General features: G+C 40.0%; 1 protein-coding gene across 4 annotated transcripts in view; it reads right to left on the bottom strand.

The window, feature by feature from the left end:
- Positions 1–18157, bottom strand: part of KCNH1 (potassium voltage-gated channel subfamily H member 1) — a 182590-nt gene that overhangs the window by 89277 nt on the left and 75156 nt on the right. For all 4 annotated transcript variants that reach the window (XR_005700140.2, XR_005700141.2, XM_040059764.2 and 1 more), the window contains 2 exons: positions 6258–6457; positions 2325–2577 (listed from right to left, as the gene is read on the bottom strand). Coding sequence is in view for 2 of the 4 variants with exons in the window: in XM_040059764.2 (XP_039915698.1) it covers positions 2325–2577; positions 6258–6457 (453 nt within the window). In the remaining 2 variants the exon portion in view is untranslated. The remainder of the gene's footprint in view (positions 1–2324; positions 2578–6257; positions 6458–18157) is intronic.

Here is an 18157-nt window from a genome sequence, read left to right as displayed (position 1 = left end):
CTTCTCCATTGTAAGGAAGATACAGGCTACATGGCAAGCAGCAAAGGCTGCTTTATTACGTGACAGCCAGAGCTGAGCAAATAATTCACCTTGAATAATTTCTGCACTTATTTTTTTCATTTTCATTTCCAGAATGCCTTGAAAGAAGATTACAGTCTCTGAAACATACCTGACAACTAAAATTACCCTATGGAACTCCTCACATGGTTTGCTGTTACATGCCTGATGTTCGAGCTATGCTTGGTTAGGACTGGTAAACAAAATTTATGGCGTAGGTTGTTCTGGCTGAATGATCAGCAAAAATCATGTTTCTTGTACAATGCACTTTTTTTACCACCTTGTTTCCTTTGGTATACATTCATCAAGAACTTGGCAAGTTTAGCTAACTATGAAATTTAAAAAAAAAAAGAAAAAATCAGAACCAACAAAAAACCACCTCATCCCAAAACATTGTTTTCTACAGATGAGAAAACAGAGTACAAGGGAGTTAGAGAGGACCACCTCCTCGTGCATCCTTCAGCAGTGTGGTAATTAAATTACACAATGCTGAAGGAAAAAGAAGTTCAACAGATTTAGAATAGTGAAAAACTTAGTTAAATACGTAATTTCTTTTCAGGCTAGAGAAACCTTCAGTAGAGGTCTTCACAGCCTGGGGGAGGAAGGTACACACATGTGTGAAAGGAAAGGAATTAATTAGTCCAGAAACTGAAACACAAAAACTGATGCACATCCGAAATGAAATCTCACAGTATCCCAAACAGATCCCACTTCATTTTACTTTCCTCTCCACTTACAATATTCACAAAGAAAATGTGAATAAAACTCACCAACTTTAGTGAGAACTGACTCCAAAAAAAAAAAAAAAAAAAAAAGAAATTTGTGGAGGGAAGAGGATCAATAGTTACATCCCAGGAGAGAAGTACAGCAACAAAATACTTCTATTCATCCAGATACCAGGGGAACAGCCTCATTTATCCGTAGCTATCACTCTGCAGCAGCAGAGATTAGGAGTCAGGTTTCCTTAACACTGATTCCTCAAGCAATCTTGGCTGAGGGTTTTCTACAGTGTTATGATAAAATGCAGGAGTTACCAGTAAAGATGAGCAGAAAATTGGTATCTTTAAAGAACATTTTAAAGAAATTTCATCTCAGTGCTTTTTACCTACACACAAATAGAGCAGCAAGATGTTCTGAGGTTTTCTTCTGATGCTGAACCCACATGGTGGCACAAAGGCACACAAACTGAGGGGTCTTAGTTTGTGTTCTACATTTGTCATGCTAATTCATGAGAGTTCAAAAGGGAAAAAGGTAGAAAGTTCTTGATGTGCAGCATAGACAATCAGAAGTTACAAATATCATATAGCACTGAGCAGCACAGGTGATTCCAAAACAAAAGAGTCAGTTATCCTCCAGCTTCTTACCTTTTTAGCTTCTTGTGTGGCACAAAGTATTATCAGCTTGATTCCTCACGACTCTACATTTACCCTATACTATACATGCAATCCTGTTCAAAAGTAGGAAAAAATGGAGCACAGCATGTTTATTAGCCCCCTCATTTTTCAGTAGACATTCATCTTAGGAGAGTTGAGTGTATGTGCCTTAGAAAAAGCTAAGATTACCAAGGTGTTTTATTCTCTTTTTTAGGCTGCTATGAGTGACAGTTACAGGATTAAGCCACCATGAGAATTTACCTTATCACAAAAGGGTTTGATAGAATCAAATGGAAAGTATCACCTCCTCAATGCTCCAGCCACCTCATGATTCATCTACATCTATTGGATTATCCCTCTCTTTTCTGTTAGCTTTGCCTCAGAAAGCTGTTCACACCCCTATTAGTTTCTTTTCAATGCCTCCAACCCAAAGCTGCCATTCCAAGCTAACACAAATCAGCTCTAAATGTTTTAAACTACTTCGACTTTAAAATAGATAAATATTACTTCAACACATCTTAAATAAATCTAACTAGAAAAATTACAGCAAAAGTGGATTATTATGGCAGGGGTGGGGGGGTGTGAGGCAGGGAAGCCAGGAATTTCAAAAACAAGTTTTCTGAAGCTCTAAATGGAATTTCTAACTAAAAGGGATGTGTCAAGACAGGGAAAACCCCAAGAATGACCAGGACCCCCTGCTAAAGAAAAGTTTTGATTGACCAGATGAAACAGGGTTGAAGCAATCTGGATATTTAGATGGTTGCCCATTAAACCTCTCCAGGCTGTGGAAAAACAAACTTCACTGAAACTTTTTAAAGAATTAGTAGAAGGGGCTATAAATTGCTGTACACATTCGTACTTATGCAAATGCGGATGACCAGCTCTGAAACTCACCTAATATAGCAACGACTTCATCATCCTGGATTACCTCCAAAGAGCCTGAGACCACGAAGCAAAGGCTGTCGACGCTCTCCCCAGCGTGGTAGATCAGGTCTCCTGGAGCACAGTGCACTGTCTGAAATTCCATGGCGAGTGCTCGAAGGCACCCATCGCTGGCCAGCCTGAAGGCAGGGTGCTCCTTGAAAACCTTGCGGTTCAGATGCACGCAGATATCTGCTCTCATGTCCTTAGGGCAAATCTGCAGGACCTGACAGGGAAATCAGGCAATCAATTCCTGTGCGTGGCTTCTACGTGCCTGCTATGGGTAGTTTACCACACAAGGTTTAAGAACTACTTTCCTCCTTCTTATAAAATTTCTAATCTCAAGAGTGTATGTTTATTTTTACATTATCCACCCACATAAGCCACAATACCAACTTAGTCTACTTTATAACATCTGAAGGAAAACAATGTTTTCATCTCAGCAATATACTCTGCTGGATATTGAATCACCAGAAGGCTTCAGGTTTTTAAGACAATAAAACTTAGAGCACAGCAGTATCGAAAGCGTTGAAGAAAATCTTCCTGAAGAATTGTTTCCAGAGGGCAGGTCACTTTGTTCATAGGCAGATTCCAGGAAAAGCCCGCACAAGTTATATGCTTTAACAACTAAAACAAACCATTAAAACTTCAATTAATTCATTACACTGAGAATTGCAGGTATTCAAATTTACCCCTCAGTGGCATTAACAAGTTTTTTGTTTACACAGAATAGGGATTTTAAGGTATGATGGTCTTTTGGGCAGCTTTTGATCTTCCAAATGCAGTGTTCCTCACGGCAATTCATGATGTGTGCTCCTAAGAGAACACGAGCTGATGCTCTGCACAGCAGGCACCAGCCAGGGCCATTTCTGAAGGGTTTTAATAGAATACAGACAGCCAAGTGGAAAGAATACAAAATCACTGCTGCACGTACAGATTACAAGTGGAAAGAAGTAACGTGAACAGGGTTTGGGGATAACAAAGTCCTTGGGGGATGGTCTATGATGAAGCACATCTAGGACATACTATTTGAGTACATTGAGTAGTCTAAGTCTGCCTCTTTTTTAAATTATTATTTTCTTAGTAATAATTATTCTGTCAAATTAAGGAACACTCTGGTTGAGCTTCAGAATTACTCCCACATGTTTTCTGAGATGGAAAGAGAAGACTGTCTCACTGCAAATACTCCTGAAAAACATAAAGGTAACACAGGAAGCTCTGTGGTTATGCCTACACTTTGAAATGGGGTTCTGTGCAAGACCTGAGCAGAGAACTAAGCTCGTAATTCTGCACATGGCACTGGTTCCAGATATCATGCCTGGCACTCCAAAGACAAATAACTCCACCACCAATATTATCATCTTTGGCTCACCTCCAGACCTTTTACTACTGATACTACTTCTAAAAAGAGATATATTTCTATAGTGCTTAGGTGTAGGGCACTCAAGGATGATTTTTTTTTTTTTTTTTTTTTTGGCCGGCCTGTACAGAAGAGCTGCCAAACCTGCCAGTTCTCAGTTTTCCAGGCCCACATAAATGGGCTGGCGCAGCAAGACCAGCATTTAACACAGAACACAGGCAGCGGCCATATCTATCTTTTCCATTATCTCATTTACTCTGGTGTCAAAAACATTCTCTAGCAGAATGTTCTTGCCAGTTTTTACTACTGGTATTACACGCACATGCAGTTACCTGAATATCACACACAAAAATGGTTGTTGTAATAGAAATAGTAGCAAAAAGCCCTGAATATACAAGAGAATATTTAAAATTATAGCAGTCTTAGAGGAAGTTAACTGATTTTTCACTCTCTGTTTAAAGAAGTTGTCTCCAGACTTCACAAAAATGAAAGGGATTAAAGGCATTTGAGAGTTACAGACAAACAGAAGTCTTCCATTTATATGGGAGGTAAGAAATATATCTTCATGCATCAATTTTAGAATCTTTCAGTAGCTCTTGGTTCAATTTTGTTGTATGGGCATTTTCTAGATCAATAATTTAGCATGTGCACAGTGAACACTGAACTGACAAATGTGTGGCCCACAAAATAGTGATAGGACCAGTTCTGTGCTCAGTTCATATTTAAGTCTCTGCCTGTGGGAAGCTGCGCTGCGTTTTGAGGAGCACACCTACCACTGTTGTGTCTCATGAGCAGTACATGTTTTATTCATGACAACACATCCCAGAAGTTATACACAGGCATCAAAACAACAGAGCTCAGACCTGAGTTAGGGATTGGACAGCCAACCACAGCTTTTGCTGTGCAGATGAAAGCTGAGTCCCTGGTTTAGCAGTCACGGCCAGTGGCAGCTCAGCTATGAGCACACCAGTTATTGAAAACAGCACCACACTGAGCTCTTTTGGTGTCCTGACAACTGGAGACTTTTTTTCCCTGTTTATTAAGATAATTTGCAAAGGCTACACTGGGAATTGCTATGCTTGGTTTGGTTATTTGGTTATTCTGCTGCCTCCAAACGCATCCTTAAAGCATTTCTCTCCTTATAAAAGGAAGCCAAGAATGAATTTTGAAGATAAGATAAGCTAAACCCCTGCCCCTCCCCCCTTAATGTTTAACATAGCAATTTTTTCTTCTTGTTTTGGTAAAATGATGACAGGAGTTTGTAAAGGGGGCTGAATGAAAGCACCAGCACTCATTACACTACGTATCCTCAGATGTCTCTCCACCTTCCCCAAATGCACCTACCTCAAATCACAACCCCGCACAAAGACAGATTGTGAGAAAACATGCAGAACAGCCTCTAACCAGCACTATCCAGCACTAAAATACCATCTCTTTCTGAAAGCTAGTGCGGCAGACAGTGCTTACAGAACCGTGTTTGGGGTCTAAAAATGGCAGATATGCTGAAGACCACTTAGAAAAGCAAACAGCGCCCTTTGTGCCCCTCAGTCTCCAGGCAGCTCAGTGCAAGGCCACATCTGTTCTACTCCTTCATAACGATGCTGTAACAGCTTTACAGAAATGACACTGTTTGCTCTTTGACTGCAGCATCCACAGTTCAGAATACTAAATTAAGCTGCCAACCAGAAGGCTGGTGACCAGAGCGTTGGTATGATTTCCTGAATGATCCGCCTCACAAATCACATTTCTCTACAAGCAGAAGAAAAACTGTCTATCTCTACAAAAGTTGGCAACTAATATGAAAGCGACAAGGAGTTGCTTTTGCACATTTGTTCTGGTGAAAGGCCATCTGTTATTTTTAAAGACACAATGGGAATTTATTTATAAATTCGATGAATCAGAATGATAACATTTGCCTTGTATAAGGTAGATTTCAAGCAATACATTATTAAATACTTCCAGTTTTTATTAATATATTTAACCTGAACACAAGAATATTACATTCAAATTCTCCAATGACAAAAAAAGAAATTACTTTGCTTTCAGGCCCACAGAACTGCAAGCAACCTCACAAGAAATATTGAAAAACAAAACAAAACAAAGCAAAACAAAACAACAACAACAAAAAAAACCACCACCCCCCCCCCGAGAGATAAGAAAAACCACAAACAAACAAACAAAAAAACCCACAAAACACCCACAACACAAAAACCTCATTTGGAAAAACTCTTGAGGTTGTGTTAAAACCCAGAACTTGTTATTTATTTATTTATCACCTTATTTATTGCAAACTGAGCTTTTTCCTTTATCATTTTTGTACTATTTCAAGCCATTTCACTGGCAAAACATACATACTTTTACAACTATCATATGTCAGTGTGATAGAATAGCTGAAATATTGTATTTGAAAGTTTAAAATTAAGGGAGGTTGCTGCTTAGAACTATTTAAAGAATATTTGTCTCCTTTACTAAGACAGTACCTCCTGTTTATTTTAATGGACTACTTTCAGGATATGACTTACTTCCTTGCAGTTTAATTTACTTACCTTTTCAGTATCTATTCCTCTGGACATTGACCAGGTGGAAACGATGTAATCCATCACACGTTCACTCAGTCCTTTAGGGACTTGGTAGAGCTTTAAAAAGTCCCGGACGCTGTTCAGCATTTCATGGTATCTGTTTGTGTTAGCGTACATTTGCTGAAATATGGTTGTCACGTTACCAAAAATGGTGGCATACAGGAGGGCTGCGAAAAAGAAGAAAAGCCACAGAGAAAATACGTGATAAGATGTGGTGATCTTGTCTGTGTTCCACTGGGCTTTAAGACTGGAAATGCTAGGTCATAGAAATGCATGCAAATATCGGCGCTTTATTAGGAAGGCCTGATGAGCACAAGCATTTTCTAGGTCACCTTCAGCACTACAAATTGAGGACCACCACCTATTTTTGTGAGCGCATGTCCTGCATCACAGACCTCCTAAAACACGACTATTTGCCTTTGTCCATCAAATAATTCCGTAGTACCCCAAACCTTACAAAACCACAACAGAAGACAGAAGAATTTTAAGAGAAATAGCTTGACATCAAATACTTCAATTTTTCATCTCGGGTTTATAGCACCTGTGTCGAAACACCATCAGTGACAGATTTCTAGGCTTTAAGTGCATTATCACAGCAGTAAGCTGAGTCATCGTTACCCACCTCGGTGTGACAACAACAATGCATCAAAGCAGAAGATGGAATATGTAATAAACGGCTACCATGGGTCAGTAATTTATAGACATAAGCTTAATAATACATAAAAACTCGCATGACATTTTGTATCCTTCAGGCAAAAGAACAGCAAGGCCTGAGGAAAGAGCTAACACCCTCAGAGGCAGAGCTTTGCACAGCCCTCCTGACTTCACACAGCACAGTTATGAAGCCAGCTGGTTCATCAACAAGGGTTTAAGAATAAACACGAGGAAGAAAAAAAGGCAGTGTTTCCAAGCGTGGAGAGAAGCAGATGAAAACACACAGGACTTGAGAAGATCCATCTGCTGAAGCCCAAGACAGAACAGCAGGCTGGTGGCAGCCTCGGCGGCCAGGTTTGACAGCTTGCAGAGGCTGGGGCTGAGGCTCTTCCAGCCAATCCAGCCCTGAGTGAAATGGAGAGACAGGAAGCCTCAAGGGGAGCTTTTCTATGTTGTGAATCAGGTCAGTGATAAGTGACAGGTTGGCTGTAGAGGGAGAGGAACAGTCAGACTGCAGATGTGATGATAACCACCAGTAAGCGCTCTGGCTTGCTGAGTAAGTTCTTCCTTTTAATCATTTCCTGTCCCTCAAAACAAGCACTAAGTTGTGAGTATCATATCTCTTCCACTCAAGATAAAAATAAATCAATGAGAAGACATATATTTAAAAAATATATTTTGCCTTACTGAAGTACCCCTTTCTGCTGTTTGTTTATTCCTTCACCAGCTATCTAAAAAAAAAAAAAAAAAAAAAAAAAAAAAAAAAAAAAAAAAAAAAAAAAAAAAAAATCTTTATCCCAATGCCTTCCTTTGAGAATGCAGTTATTTATTCAGGTTACAGGAAAAAGTCCTTAAGCCAACTAAGATGCTCTAGGGTTCTATGGCCAACAAAAACCTTTGATACTGTAGAAAACAAACTTATGGGACTGTCTTTGCCCTGATCATCAAGAGATGGAATTTAAGTTCACGTTTGCTCAAGGCCTTTACACTGCTGATTTTCTGCAGAATTCCTTCTTGATGCTGCATGACTTCTTTTCTTTTTATGAATTTCTGTAGAGAACAGCTCCTCCTTTTTCCATCTACTCCTCTGTACAAACAGGTACAAAAATATGCAGAAAAGCATGCACACTCAGTTTAAAGAAAAGTGGAGAACACTAATAAAGTGACCAGAAACATATATTTTCCCTATTTAACCTTAACTTGTGCCTGAACAAAACCATGTTGGGCAGTCCAAAGAATAGTGAAGAATGATAAAATGCTTTACAAAACAGATTTACCGTAACAGCTCCTTAATCCGGGAGTATTTTTGTATTAGAACAGCATTACATATCCCTAAGTAAATCCTGGTTTGCTCTTTGTTATGCAGATGCAAACAACCCTACAGGAAACTGCAGCAGCACAAAGCAGCCAGCACAGCACTGAAATTGGTGACAAATTAGGGAGAGGGAGACAAGCAGATTTTTACCTGTAGAATTCTTGACAACAGCACTTGTTTCCATTGTCTCTTTGCTCTCTGGCAAAGTGAAACCTGGGGGTTCAGTACCTTGGCATGCACATCACCATGCCAGCAAAGGCAGAATGGAGTCCCCACTCTGTCCCATTAAGTCCAGCTAGATGAAGCTTAAAAACCAGAAGTTTGAATGTATATTTTGATATTATGAAGCAAACAATTTCCACTGAAAACTGCAGCTCCAATATGACAATTATCTTGGCAAGAAAAATTATTACTGCCTAGATCAATTTTTTTTTAATTCACAAACTTACAATCCCCTAATTTATCCTTAGCCAACCATTTTATTACTATTAAAGACACATTAAAGCCAAGGATTTTTGCAGCCCAATCTTGGCTAGATACATTAGCATGTTAAACCTTGAACTCTTCTGCACAGAAGTAGCTGGTTGTGTGCCTTTCCTTCCTTTTCAAAGGAATAATGAAATGATCCCACTGCAGCAGACTGCAGCCCCAGAATGATCTCAGAAACACACACTCTGCTAAAGGAAGAAAGTTGGGCTATTTATGACAGAGCAAAATCTCCAGCATTTCCCCTCCAGGAATGTCAAGATCCCTCAGAAATGATGCAGCCCTCACCCCTGACATTTATATTCTTTTTTGACAACAAAGAAAACCATGTTGTCCCCAACAATGTGGCTGCTCATTTACACTGCAGTCTGTGATACTTGATTTAAACCAAAGTTTAAATAATATCACAGATAGGGCCATAGTAATTGCAGTAGCAAATTACCCACAAGTGAATCATGAAGGTCAGACACAGGTTGCAAAGGTCACCAAATCATCTGCTACTTTTAGTGATGTAAGAAGAATAAAGAAATAAATACAAGCTAGTGTAGGTCTCAGTTACCACAGTAAAGGATCTGAGGTCTGATTTTAGAATTATAAGAGGAAGAATGTCTATCTGTAAGAATGAGAGGTTTACAATTACCCCAATTACAGACGTAAGTGCTGCATTTGGTTCCTGAGATGATTGATGATGATTTGTTCAAAATGCACTCGTCCAATGGCCTCACACACAAAATGTGTGCAGAAGAACTACACAACAAGTGAGACCAGCATCAACTAGCTCTTGTATCTTGCCCTCAAGACTTGCAGTGCTTACTGAAAATGAACTGCCTTCATTCTTGCTGTCTGGAAAGCTGATTGAAAAAGTCTGTCTGTCTGCATGTAAATTCCACTTAACAATTAAAAAAACAGATTAAAACCTTTTACATACTGCACTAACCTAAGTACTATTTGAAGAGCAAGCACCTGCATTTACAAATAGTAGATGATTTAAATGTATAATTGCACTTCTGTTTCACCAACAAGTTCCTAGTGTACAGCAAATTATTCGGTTCAAAGCACAGCCTTGAAAAATCTGTTGCACTGTATCACTTCTTACTAAATATGAAACACAACCGTAAATTAACCACAAAAACTGCATGTCTCAAAGGCATTTTTCAGATAACACATTGTGAGGTCACACAAAATTAACATTGATCAGATAAAAAGAAAAGCAGAAATTAATTGTATGGATCATCTCATAATTATATGAGAAAATGACATTATTTTCAAATGTGCAATTAGAACAATGTAAGAGTGTATAATTGCTTGAGATTAGGGGTCTTGATTAGTGGTAATTATGCCTACTTATGGGTAGAGAGCATTCAGTTAAAAGAAAAACACTGAACTGTTAAATACAATATACAAGCAAATGCCAAACTGAACAGGTACCTTCAAGAATTGTTTACAGAACTAGTTTTGATAGAATTGTTCTTTGTAGTCTTGCAATCTGATATCAAAGCTTCTAAGGCAAGATGTCTTTATCAAGTATCTACACAACCTTCTAGAACAGTACAGACAGACCCAGAGCTGCTCAATTTGCTACTTCTTAGGAAGCTTTATGTATTATAAAGTTTCTTATTTGTAATCTTTTATCTACCTTTTGGTTTTTTACTAACACAATGTACAAAGACATAATTCCATTTAGCTAGTAAAGAATACATGTAAAAAACTTAGCCAAAATCTAATAGGTCAATTAATTTTCTGCACTTCATGACTTTCCACAATATGTATCCAGAACATTTTCACCTGTTATAAAACAAATTACAATTGCTAGTCTTAGCATGTACATCACTTCCTGAATTTCACAGCCTGGGAAAAAGACCTTTTTTAAAGGTGAAAGTGAATTCCCAGAGGAGCTCTCCCCCATGCTGTCCCAGTAACTATTAAATCCTGCTCTTCCCAGCTCTCTGTTCTCCTGGACGGAAACAATTCACTGCTCCACCTCCCTCTTTCATGCCACCAGCCTCTAATTTGCACCTCCGAAGCAAGGCAATAGCAATGGCAAAGATCAGAGAACTAGCACACTACTGAGCAAGTCTGAAAATCAATTTAATGGCAAAGAGCAAAGCAGAAAGCCTGAATAGGCCATGAGGGACATGCACATCAAACCATGTGGCGAAAGCACTTGACTCCTAGAATGAAAGATGAGAGACCACAGGCAAATTTTATTAAGCTCTCAGTTGAATCCTACTGCAAGTCTTCTCACTCTCATCATCACATTTGGTGAAATCACCCTGCTGGCAGCAAAATTGGGACAGGGAAGGACAACAGTGGGCTCCAGCTACTGCAGAAGGGTAGGACACCAGTGAGGACACGATTGATAAAGGCTAAACAACAGAGCATCAGCACATAGAGGGTTTTCATCTTCCCATCACCAAAAAAACCAAGAACTGCAATGAAATGAACGTCAGAGACATCAACAAGGGAACAGCTGCTCTGAGAAGCCACTTAAGCAACTACCAAGGACTAGAGTAGTAGAAACATCTGTGCACCCTAAAATAGGCTGTCTGCAGTGTGTAAGGGCAGAAAGGGAAGTTAAGACAGCTATGGAACAAACACCACAAGCAGCTCCCACTGCTTCTCTCCTCAGACCCTTTCCTAACTCCACAAAATAAAAGCAGGCTGCTACTACAGCAGCACAGCCATATAACTTTCTGTTATCTCATTGATCTGCAGTGACTTACATTTTGCCAGTTTAAGACTTAATATGGAAGAATAGAGGCAAGTGCTGGTAAACTACCAAACCTTCCAATGATGCTGAAATCCAGCATCCCTTAGGATGCTTCAAGGCTTTTTTTTCTTTTCTTTTTTTAATTTTGATCTGGAAGCACCTGCACAGCTGATAGCAGCAATCACAGGTGTTTTGGCTCACAAGCATCATGCACAGCACAACTCTCTAACGTGTTTTGCTTTTGCCTTTAGCATGTTTGGGCTAAGATAAACAGCATGGAAAAACACACAGAGCAAAACTGATCAGAGGAGTGATCAGAGCCAGAGTGAGTACAAGGCAATAGAAAAAACTTCAGCATCAGCCCTGTAGGAAAGCTCTTCAACATAAACAGCTCTCTCCAAACTGACCGTGAAGGGCCAACACCACCCTGCTCTCTATGAAAGGTTGCATCTTAGATCCAAGAGCCTGCTTATGAAAAGAGGGGATGAAGCCTCCTGCCAATCCATACAAAGGAAAAATTGTGGCCATTACCTCCCTGGCAAAGGCTCCTACTTCTGCACAATAGCACCTGACTAAATTAACACAGTCCCACTAATTAACACTGTAAAATCTGGATTTTGACAAATTGAGAAGCGTCCAAACAAGTCAAATGGCAAGAATCCTGATTCACAAAACTCATCACTCATTTGTTTTGACAGCTACATTTCAGTATTGTATTTACCCTGAAAGGTGCCAACAGTCACCAGAGGGGGGTTTAATGGCAGCCACAGATTCTGCTGCAGCCAACATGCTTGCAGAAAATCAGATTACTAAATTAATCAGATGCACAAGTCAGAAGTAGCCTGTGAGGACATAGATGCGTCCTCGGTTGTGAAATTAAGGAGTAAGAATCTGGTCATACACTACCTTTCTGCTGTAAAGGGACACCAGCAGAAGACAACAGAAGCATAATGCTGAAAGGAATTAAAGAGAAGAGTACCCTGAATACAGTGAAATCTCAAGCTGATAGACTTTGAAATCCCTAACCACGAGCGTCTCTCACTTTCAGGGAAACAGGATTGCACACTCTTATTCTATGAACAAACAGCACTTGCAAACCAATGAGTCCACCTGACTCTTACTCAAATTACCTGAAGATATCCATTTCTCTGCAAGGCCCAGCACTTTCACTGACTAGTGAGTCCCAATGGGGGTAGCAGTGTTTTATATCCAAAAGTGCATCATAAACCAGACAGGAAGATGTGTGTTCTGCCTCAACTTAGAGATAAACTCTTAAACCTGACAGAGCACTGTGACTAACTCCAAACACAGTAATACCTACTCATTAATTGAAATTGGGGGCTTAACCCTTGATAGCAAAAAGGCTTTCCAAGAACTAGTACAGTTTAATCAACAAGTCCACAGAAAACTCCTTGCAGAATAAATTTATTTCAGTCAAAATATAACAATATGGGACAGCAAGATCCACTGGCAAGATATGGAATAGGAAATGCAAGATATGAAATGGAAAATGCCACCATGATAAATCAAAGGTAAGACTAGAGAAAATGGGAGATTCTACAGAAAATGGCACTTCCCAGTCACCTCTCCAAATTTTATTCCCCACCAGATAGGTTTATCTCTGATTAGATAAAACAGAATTGCAAGAAAATGTACCAATTTTCACAACTAGTTACAGCAACTACAGTTCCTGTAAAGAGCAGCACACTTATCACAACATCTTCAGGAATGCCATAAGGGATTAGTCCAGAGCAACACTGAAGTACACATGCCCAAAACGTGGAGCATCATCAAGATCTTGCTCGATGATTTCATTACCAAGAGGAAACTAAGTGTACAAACAGATAACAGCTGCAAGATTGATCTCTATTCCAAACACGCCAGGGCAGATGCCCCAGTGGAACACTTTTACCAACACAGGATGAACGCAGCTCAGTGTATTCACTAGCAGGTTTTACCACAATGAGAATTAATAAAATGCCAAATCTGATTAAATCCTCTGCAATTTGTAAGAAAGGACACTCTTTTACTGTTTTGTAGAATTTTATGGACAATAAAATTTAAATTGTCTAGAAAATTGAAATGGATTTCCATTTCATTTCCCAGCACTAATGAACAGATCACCATTTAAATGACGACTTAGCCATTTAAGGGCATAATTTTTCTTCTACAGTTTATACAGAGTAATGCGTGGCCATTTTCAATTACTTGGTTAAAATTAAATCTCCAGATACTGCTTCTAGATTTTTACTCATTTGCACCAATACGAAAGCTTTTGCTTTCAAAACTGTTTTATCTACCCTCAACTTAGCTCAAATGGTTTCTCCCAATTAAATACCAACTCCCCTCATTTTAAAATCTATTACTGAAATAGAACTATGCAAACAGAAGAACAAAAACAAAAATCAAAAACCACAATTAGGAAAAGTTATTTTCATGTGAAACTGCTTACATATGTAGTTGTTAGCATTCCTCTGTGGCCTGCATGACCCTTTCTACAAGGCTTCGCAGGAGGGAAGTCTAGGGATGCTCAAAGAACTATCTGTTATCCCAACTTTCTGGTCCTTTCCCTACATCACTGCCACACGTTCTGCTGGGCTTTGCACTGCTGCCTCAGGCCTGTTCCTGGTGGCAAATACTGGGCCTCCTTTTGCAATAGCCTTTGAGAGTTCAGGACTGGGTCTGAATTTTGCACACCAAAACCACCATCCAGCACTTACACATACAGATTTCTGGACAAAACTTGCCCCCATCACCGATGAAAGGCAAGAGTTTAATAGCTAAAGTCACTTGCAAAGTTCAAGCAAAATTCTCCTGTTTGATTCCTTTTGGTCATTGCTTCAGCCTCAATTAAGGTATCTTACATTTGAGCATGGTATTTAGAGTAAATCTTTGTCCCAAATGATAATTGGATTCAGGTGGCTTCTCTCTACTCCCACCAGAGCACCCATGTGGCAAGTTCATAGCTGGCTGCATTCCCTGCTTGTGGTAATGCATTAATGATCATGTTCAGATCTGAAACCACCAGTGAGACCACAAGAAGGAAGGACCCAAGGCTTCCCCTGAGACTGCAGCGATCTCATTTCTCATTAAGCTTAAAACCTCTGCTCAGCTGTGCTTTAAACACTACTGCAAGGTGTGGGCATGTCTGCCTGTGATGAAAGTTAAGGACACAGTTCGGAGAAATACCAAGACATTTCTCTTCGACCGCTTTCATCCAATGACTTACAAACGCTTCTGCTCTCTATGTAGCAGTACAGCACAGTCTTTTTTTTTAGGCTTTGTCTTATCTGAGAACAAAAGAAGAGGTAAATTTTAATGCCTATAAATTACCCCAACATAAAAGCAGAGTGGGATGGAGGTACTATGGTTCCATTGTGAAGAGAACCAGAGGTGGGTGGTAGAGTGCTGGCCTCAACCAGACAGCTGATGGAAAAATTGCATATCCCTTGTCTCACAGGCTCCAGAGAGAGGACACTTCTTTGGATTAACTGTATTGTCCCCAAACCTAAAACCAGTTAAACAAACCAAACTGGAAGCCTGTGTCTCCCGTAGCTCACCTGGTTTGCACTCAGCAGGCCCTTCAAGCTGACTGTGCTCTGAGCAGTCACCCTGTGAAACCAGCAGTGACCTCTGCACTGACCAGACACCAGGGAGTCTGTGCTAATCACCCAGGAGCTGCCAGGTCTGTTCAGGGAACACACCGGCCAGCAAGAGCTACGGGCATGGCTGCACCTGACAGGATTAATGGATACTGAACATAAGGACAACAATTAATTCTCAGTTCAGATCTCCTCTACTGTGAAATTAAGCCCCTAAAGCTATTGCGCTTAACTGGACTACGCTGCACCTGCGTGCTTTGCCTCTCTGCAGCACAGTCTGAAGCTTTTGATGCAAGAAAACCTTGGTAAGCCACCCTGGGGTGTTGTTACTTCAATAACCACAGCCAGACTGCAAGGTGCTCATCACTGACCTGCCAATCCCTTCTTGCACATGCACAACTTTTACTTCTGGCTGCAACTAGTACAAACAAGTTACGTGATTATATTCCACACTTGGCTTTCAAACACTTCCCAAACAAACCTAAAGACAAAGTGGTCCAAAATCTCCTCTTTTCTAGTATCACTAAATAATCACAAAGATTTAATACTGTTGGTAACAGAAATAAGAATAATGAAGTTTGGAATTATGTTGACTAAACCAGTGAGGTTGGGGACAAAGATGACATTTACCAAAGAAGAATAATAATTTGGGGTGGTTAAAGAATAATTGTCACTGGAATGACTCGGTCTGAGTCATGCTCCTCCCACACACTAATCACAGGTGTGCTTGCAGACCCAAATCAGTCGGTGCACACAGTATTTACAAGAATGTGACATGGGAATAACTCACAGACAGTGGCTTCTCAAGGGGGCCCTGCTTTGCTGATGAGTGAAATGACAGGCTAGTGAAGACACAGATGGTTTACCAAAAAATAACTGGCAAAATAACCACTCTTGCATTTTTAATGACAAACCATGGGTGACTGCATGTGAGAGGAATACTTGCCTCTGGAGTGGTGAAGAGGGTTACAGCCTAGCTTTCTGAAACAGGTATTCATTTCTGTTCCTATGGCTCCAGACTTAAAAGGACTTCTCTTCAAGGCTGAGGTTGCTATTTTATTAGAACTCAGCATGGCTAAAAGCAGAAGTAAACATACCTACAGCTGGGAGTTCCATACCTCACTTCTAAAAAGAATTGTATTTATCATGATATTCAGGGGTAGATGTTATGGCATAAGAGATACTGCCTAAATTCTTTTTAAAGCAAATATTACATGGAAACTATCTGACATCTAAAAGATGTCAGGCAGCTGCATTTTGTGCTTTGGTGAGTTTGTTAGCAAGTCACCACAAAATGCAAATACATTTGCACATGAAGAAAACGCATACAGTCAGAAGTAAGGATGTATTACTATCCCACTGGGATCTTTCTAGAGAACTATTCTGCTTGTACAGTGCCTGCCAGGCACACAGGAAAGGCATTTGCAGATGCTAATAAGCTGAAGCTGTCCAACAGAAAGTACACAGGACTCTCAAAGGTAATGAAATACCTCTGTCAGTAATTTGCAGCTACAAACCTCATGGAACAGTTAGGCACACAAAGCTTTTCCTTGCTTAGGGAAGAACGACTGGGAAGATTATACTTCAGGCATTATCCCCTGCAGTCATTGAACATCTGGGATACAACAGGCCTATGCTTCAAATACCATTGCAGGAGCAGGGACCTGAACTCAGGTCTTCCATTTTTCTGAAGAGTTCCTCCACCTAAAGGTGACTGAGTATTTTGAATCAAAGAGAAAGGAAAGGAAAGGGAAAGAGTTTTTACTAGTAGAACTGTTCCAATCTCCATAAATACAGCAGGGGTGTGTTCCCAATATTTCATATCCTTGGAGTCTTTGAACCATGAAATAATGGATAAGAATGGAAGTGGCAAATATCTGTGGACATAAACACAGGCTTCTCTGCTCTCACCTCTCCAGAGAGTAATGTGTTTTCTGGCAGGCTTGCTCAGAGCTTTACTTGACCAGACACAGCAGATTGAGAACACCTACTATCCTAGCACTCCCAAAAGACCCTAAGAAAAGTAATTTCTAAGACTCATTGAAGTGATTTCACATATGTGCATGAGCAAAGTCTCAGGAATCACAACGAAATAAGGTAGTAGTACCAATTGGTGAAAGTAACCAAAATATCAGCATAAGTAAACCCTAGCACATCATGAGGAGTCAAACCTCAGAGCAATGTTTTCATCACTGTGACATCGGGTACACTTGGGGTAGGAAGAACAATGGCACCTCCTGAATTTAAATCCTGATCTTTGGATTCCAAAAGGAAAAGTCCCCCCAGATGCCCACTGTCTGCTGACACAACACCGGATGTAGCTTAACCCTGCAACAGTCCCAAGGCAGTCACTGAGATCACATTCCCTGAGAATTGTTACAGATCAGGGATAACTTTCACAACATCAGAGGACTTCCAGAAGAGTTTTTGCAGTTGTCACAAGTCTTTTCCTTGTTTAAGCACTGAAGAACTTGCCATCTGTAATTCAATTCTCTGCCACATACAGGATCACCTGAATAGCATCTTAAATCTTCCGGACCTTAAATTCCTCCTTCGCACTGATGGAGGCAACAAGAAAATCTTACAGCTCGTTGGAGATCAATAGTCAGATTTCAGCAAACAATTGTGGTAAATATATTCCATGCCATGTACAGGCATCGAAGTGATCAAAGTCTAAAGAAGTAAAAACAGGAACTTATTTTCACACCTAAGCTGCATTTATAACCTGCAAGCTCATCTTTCGAAGGCTATGTGACGTGAAGAACTGTTTATAAGCTGTGTGTGCTACCATGAATATTCATTTACTGGTCTTCAGCACAAGGCAAGGATAGAATGCTTTTCAACAGCCTGAATTTTTGATATTGCATAGCTACTACTGGCTGACAGATATTAATGATTCTTGACAGAATGCTTATCTTTGAGCTGTTGCTGTAATCAATCAGCACAAGAGCAGCAGGCTATTAAAATATTTTTCTGTCAAGCTCTCTTGACATGCTTTGAATGGTACACAGCCACAATGCTGGGTTTTGATTTTTTAGGTTTTTGTTTTTAAGGTTATGTTTTGTTTGTTGGGCTTGGTTTGTTTGTTTCTGGTTGTTTT

The sequence above is a fragment of the Hirundo rustica genome, chromosome 3, assembly GCF_015227805.2.
Source record: "Hirundo rustica isolate bHirRus1 chromosome 3, bHirRus1.pri.v3, whole genome shotgun sequence".
Taxonomy (NCBI): Eukaryota; Metazoa; Chordata; class Aves; order Passeriformes; family Hirundinidae; genus Hirundo; species Hirundo rustica.
Note: the sequence above shows the minus strand (reverse complement) of the source record. Positions and strands in the feature narration are given on the sequence as shown.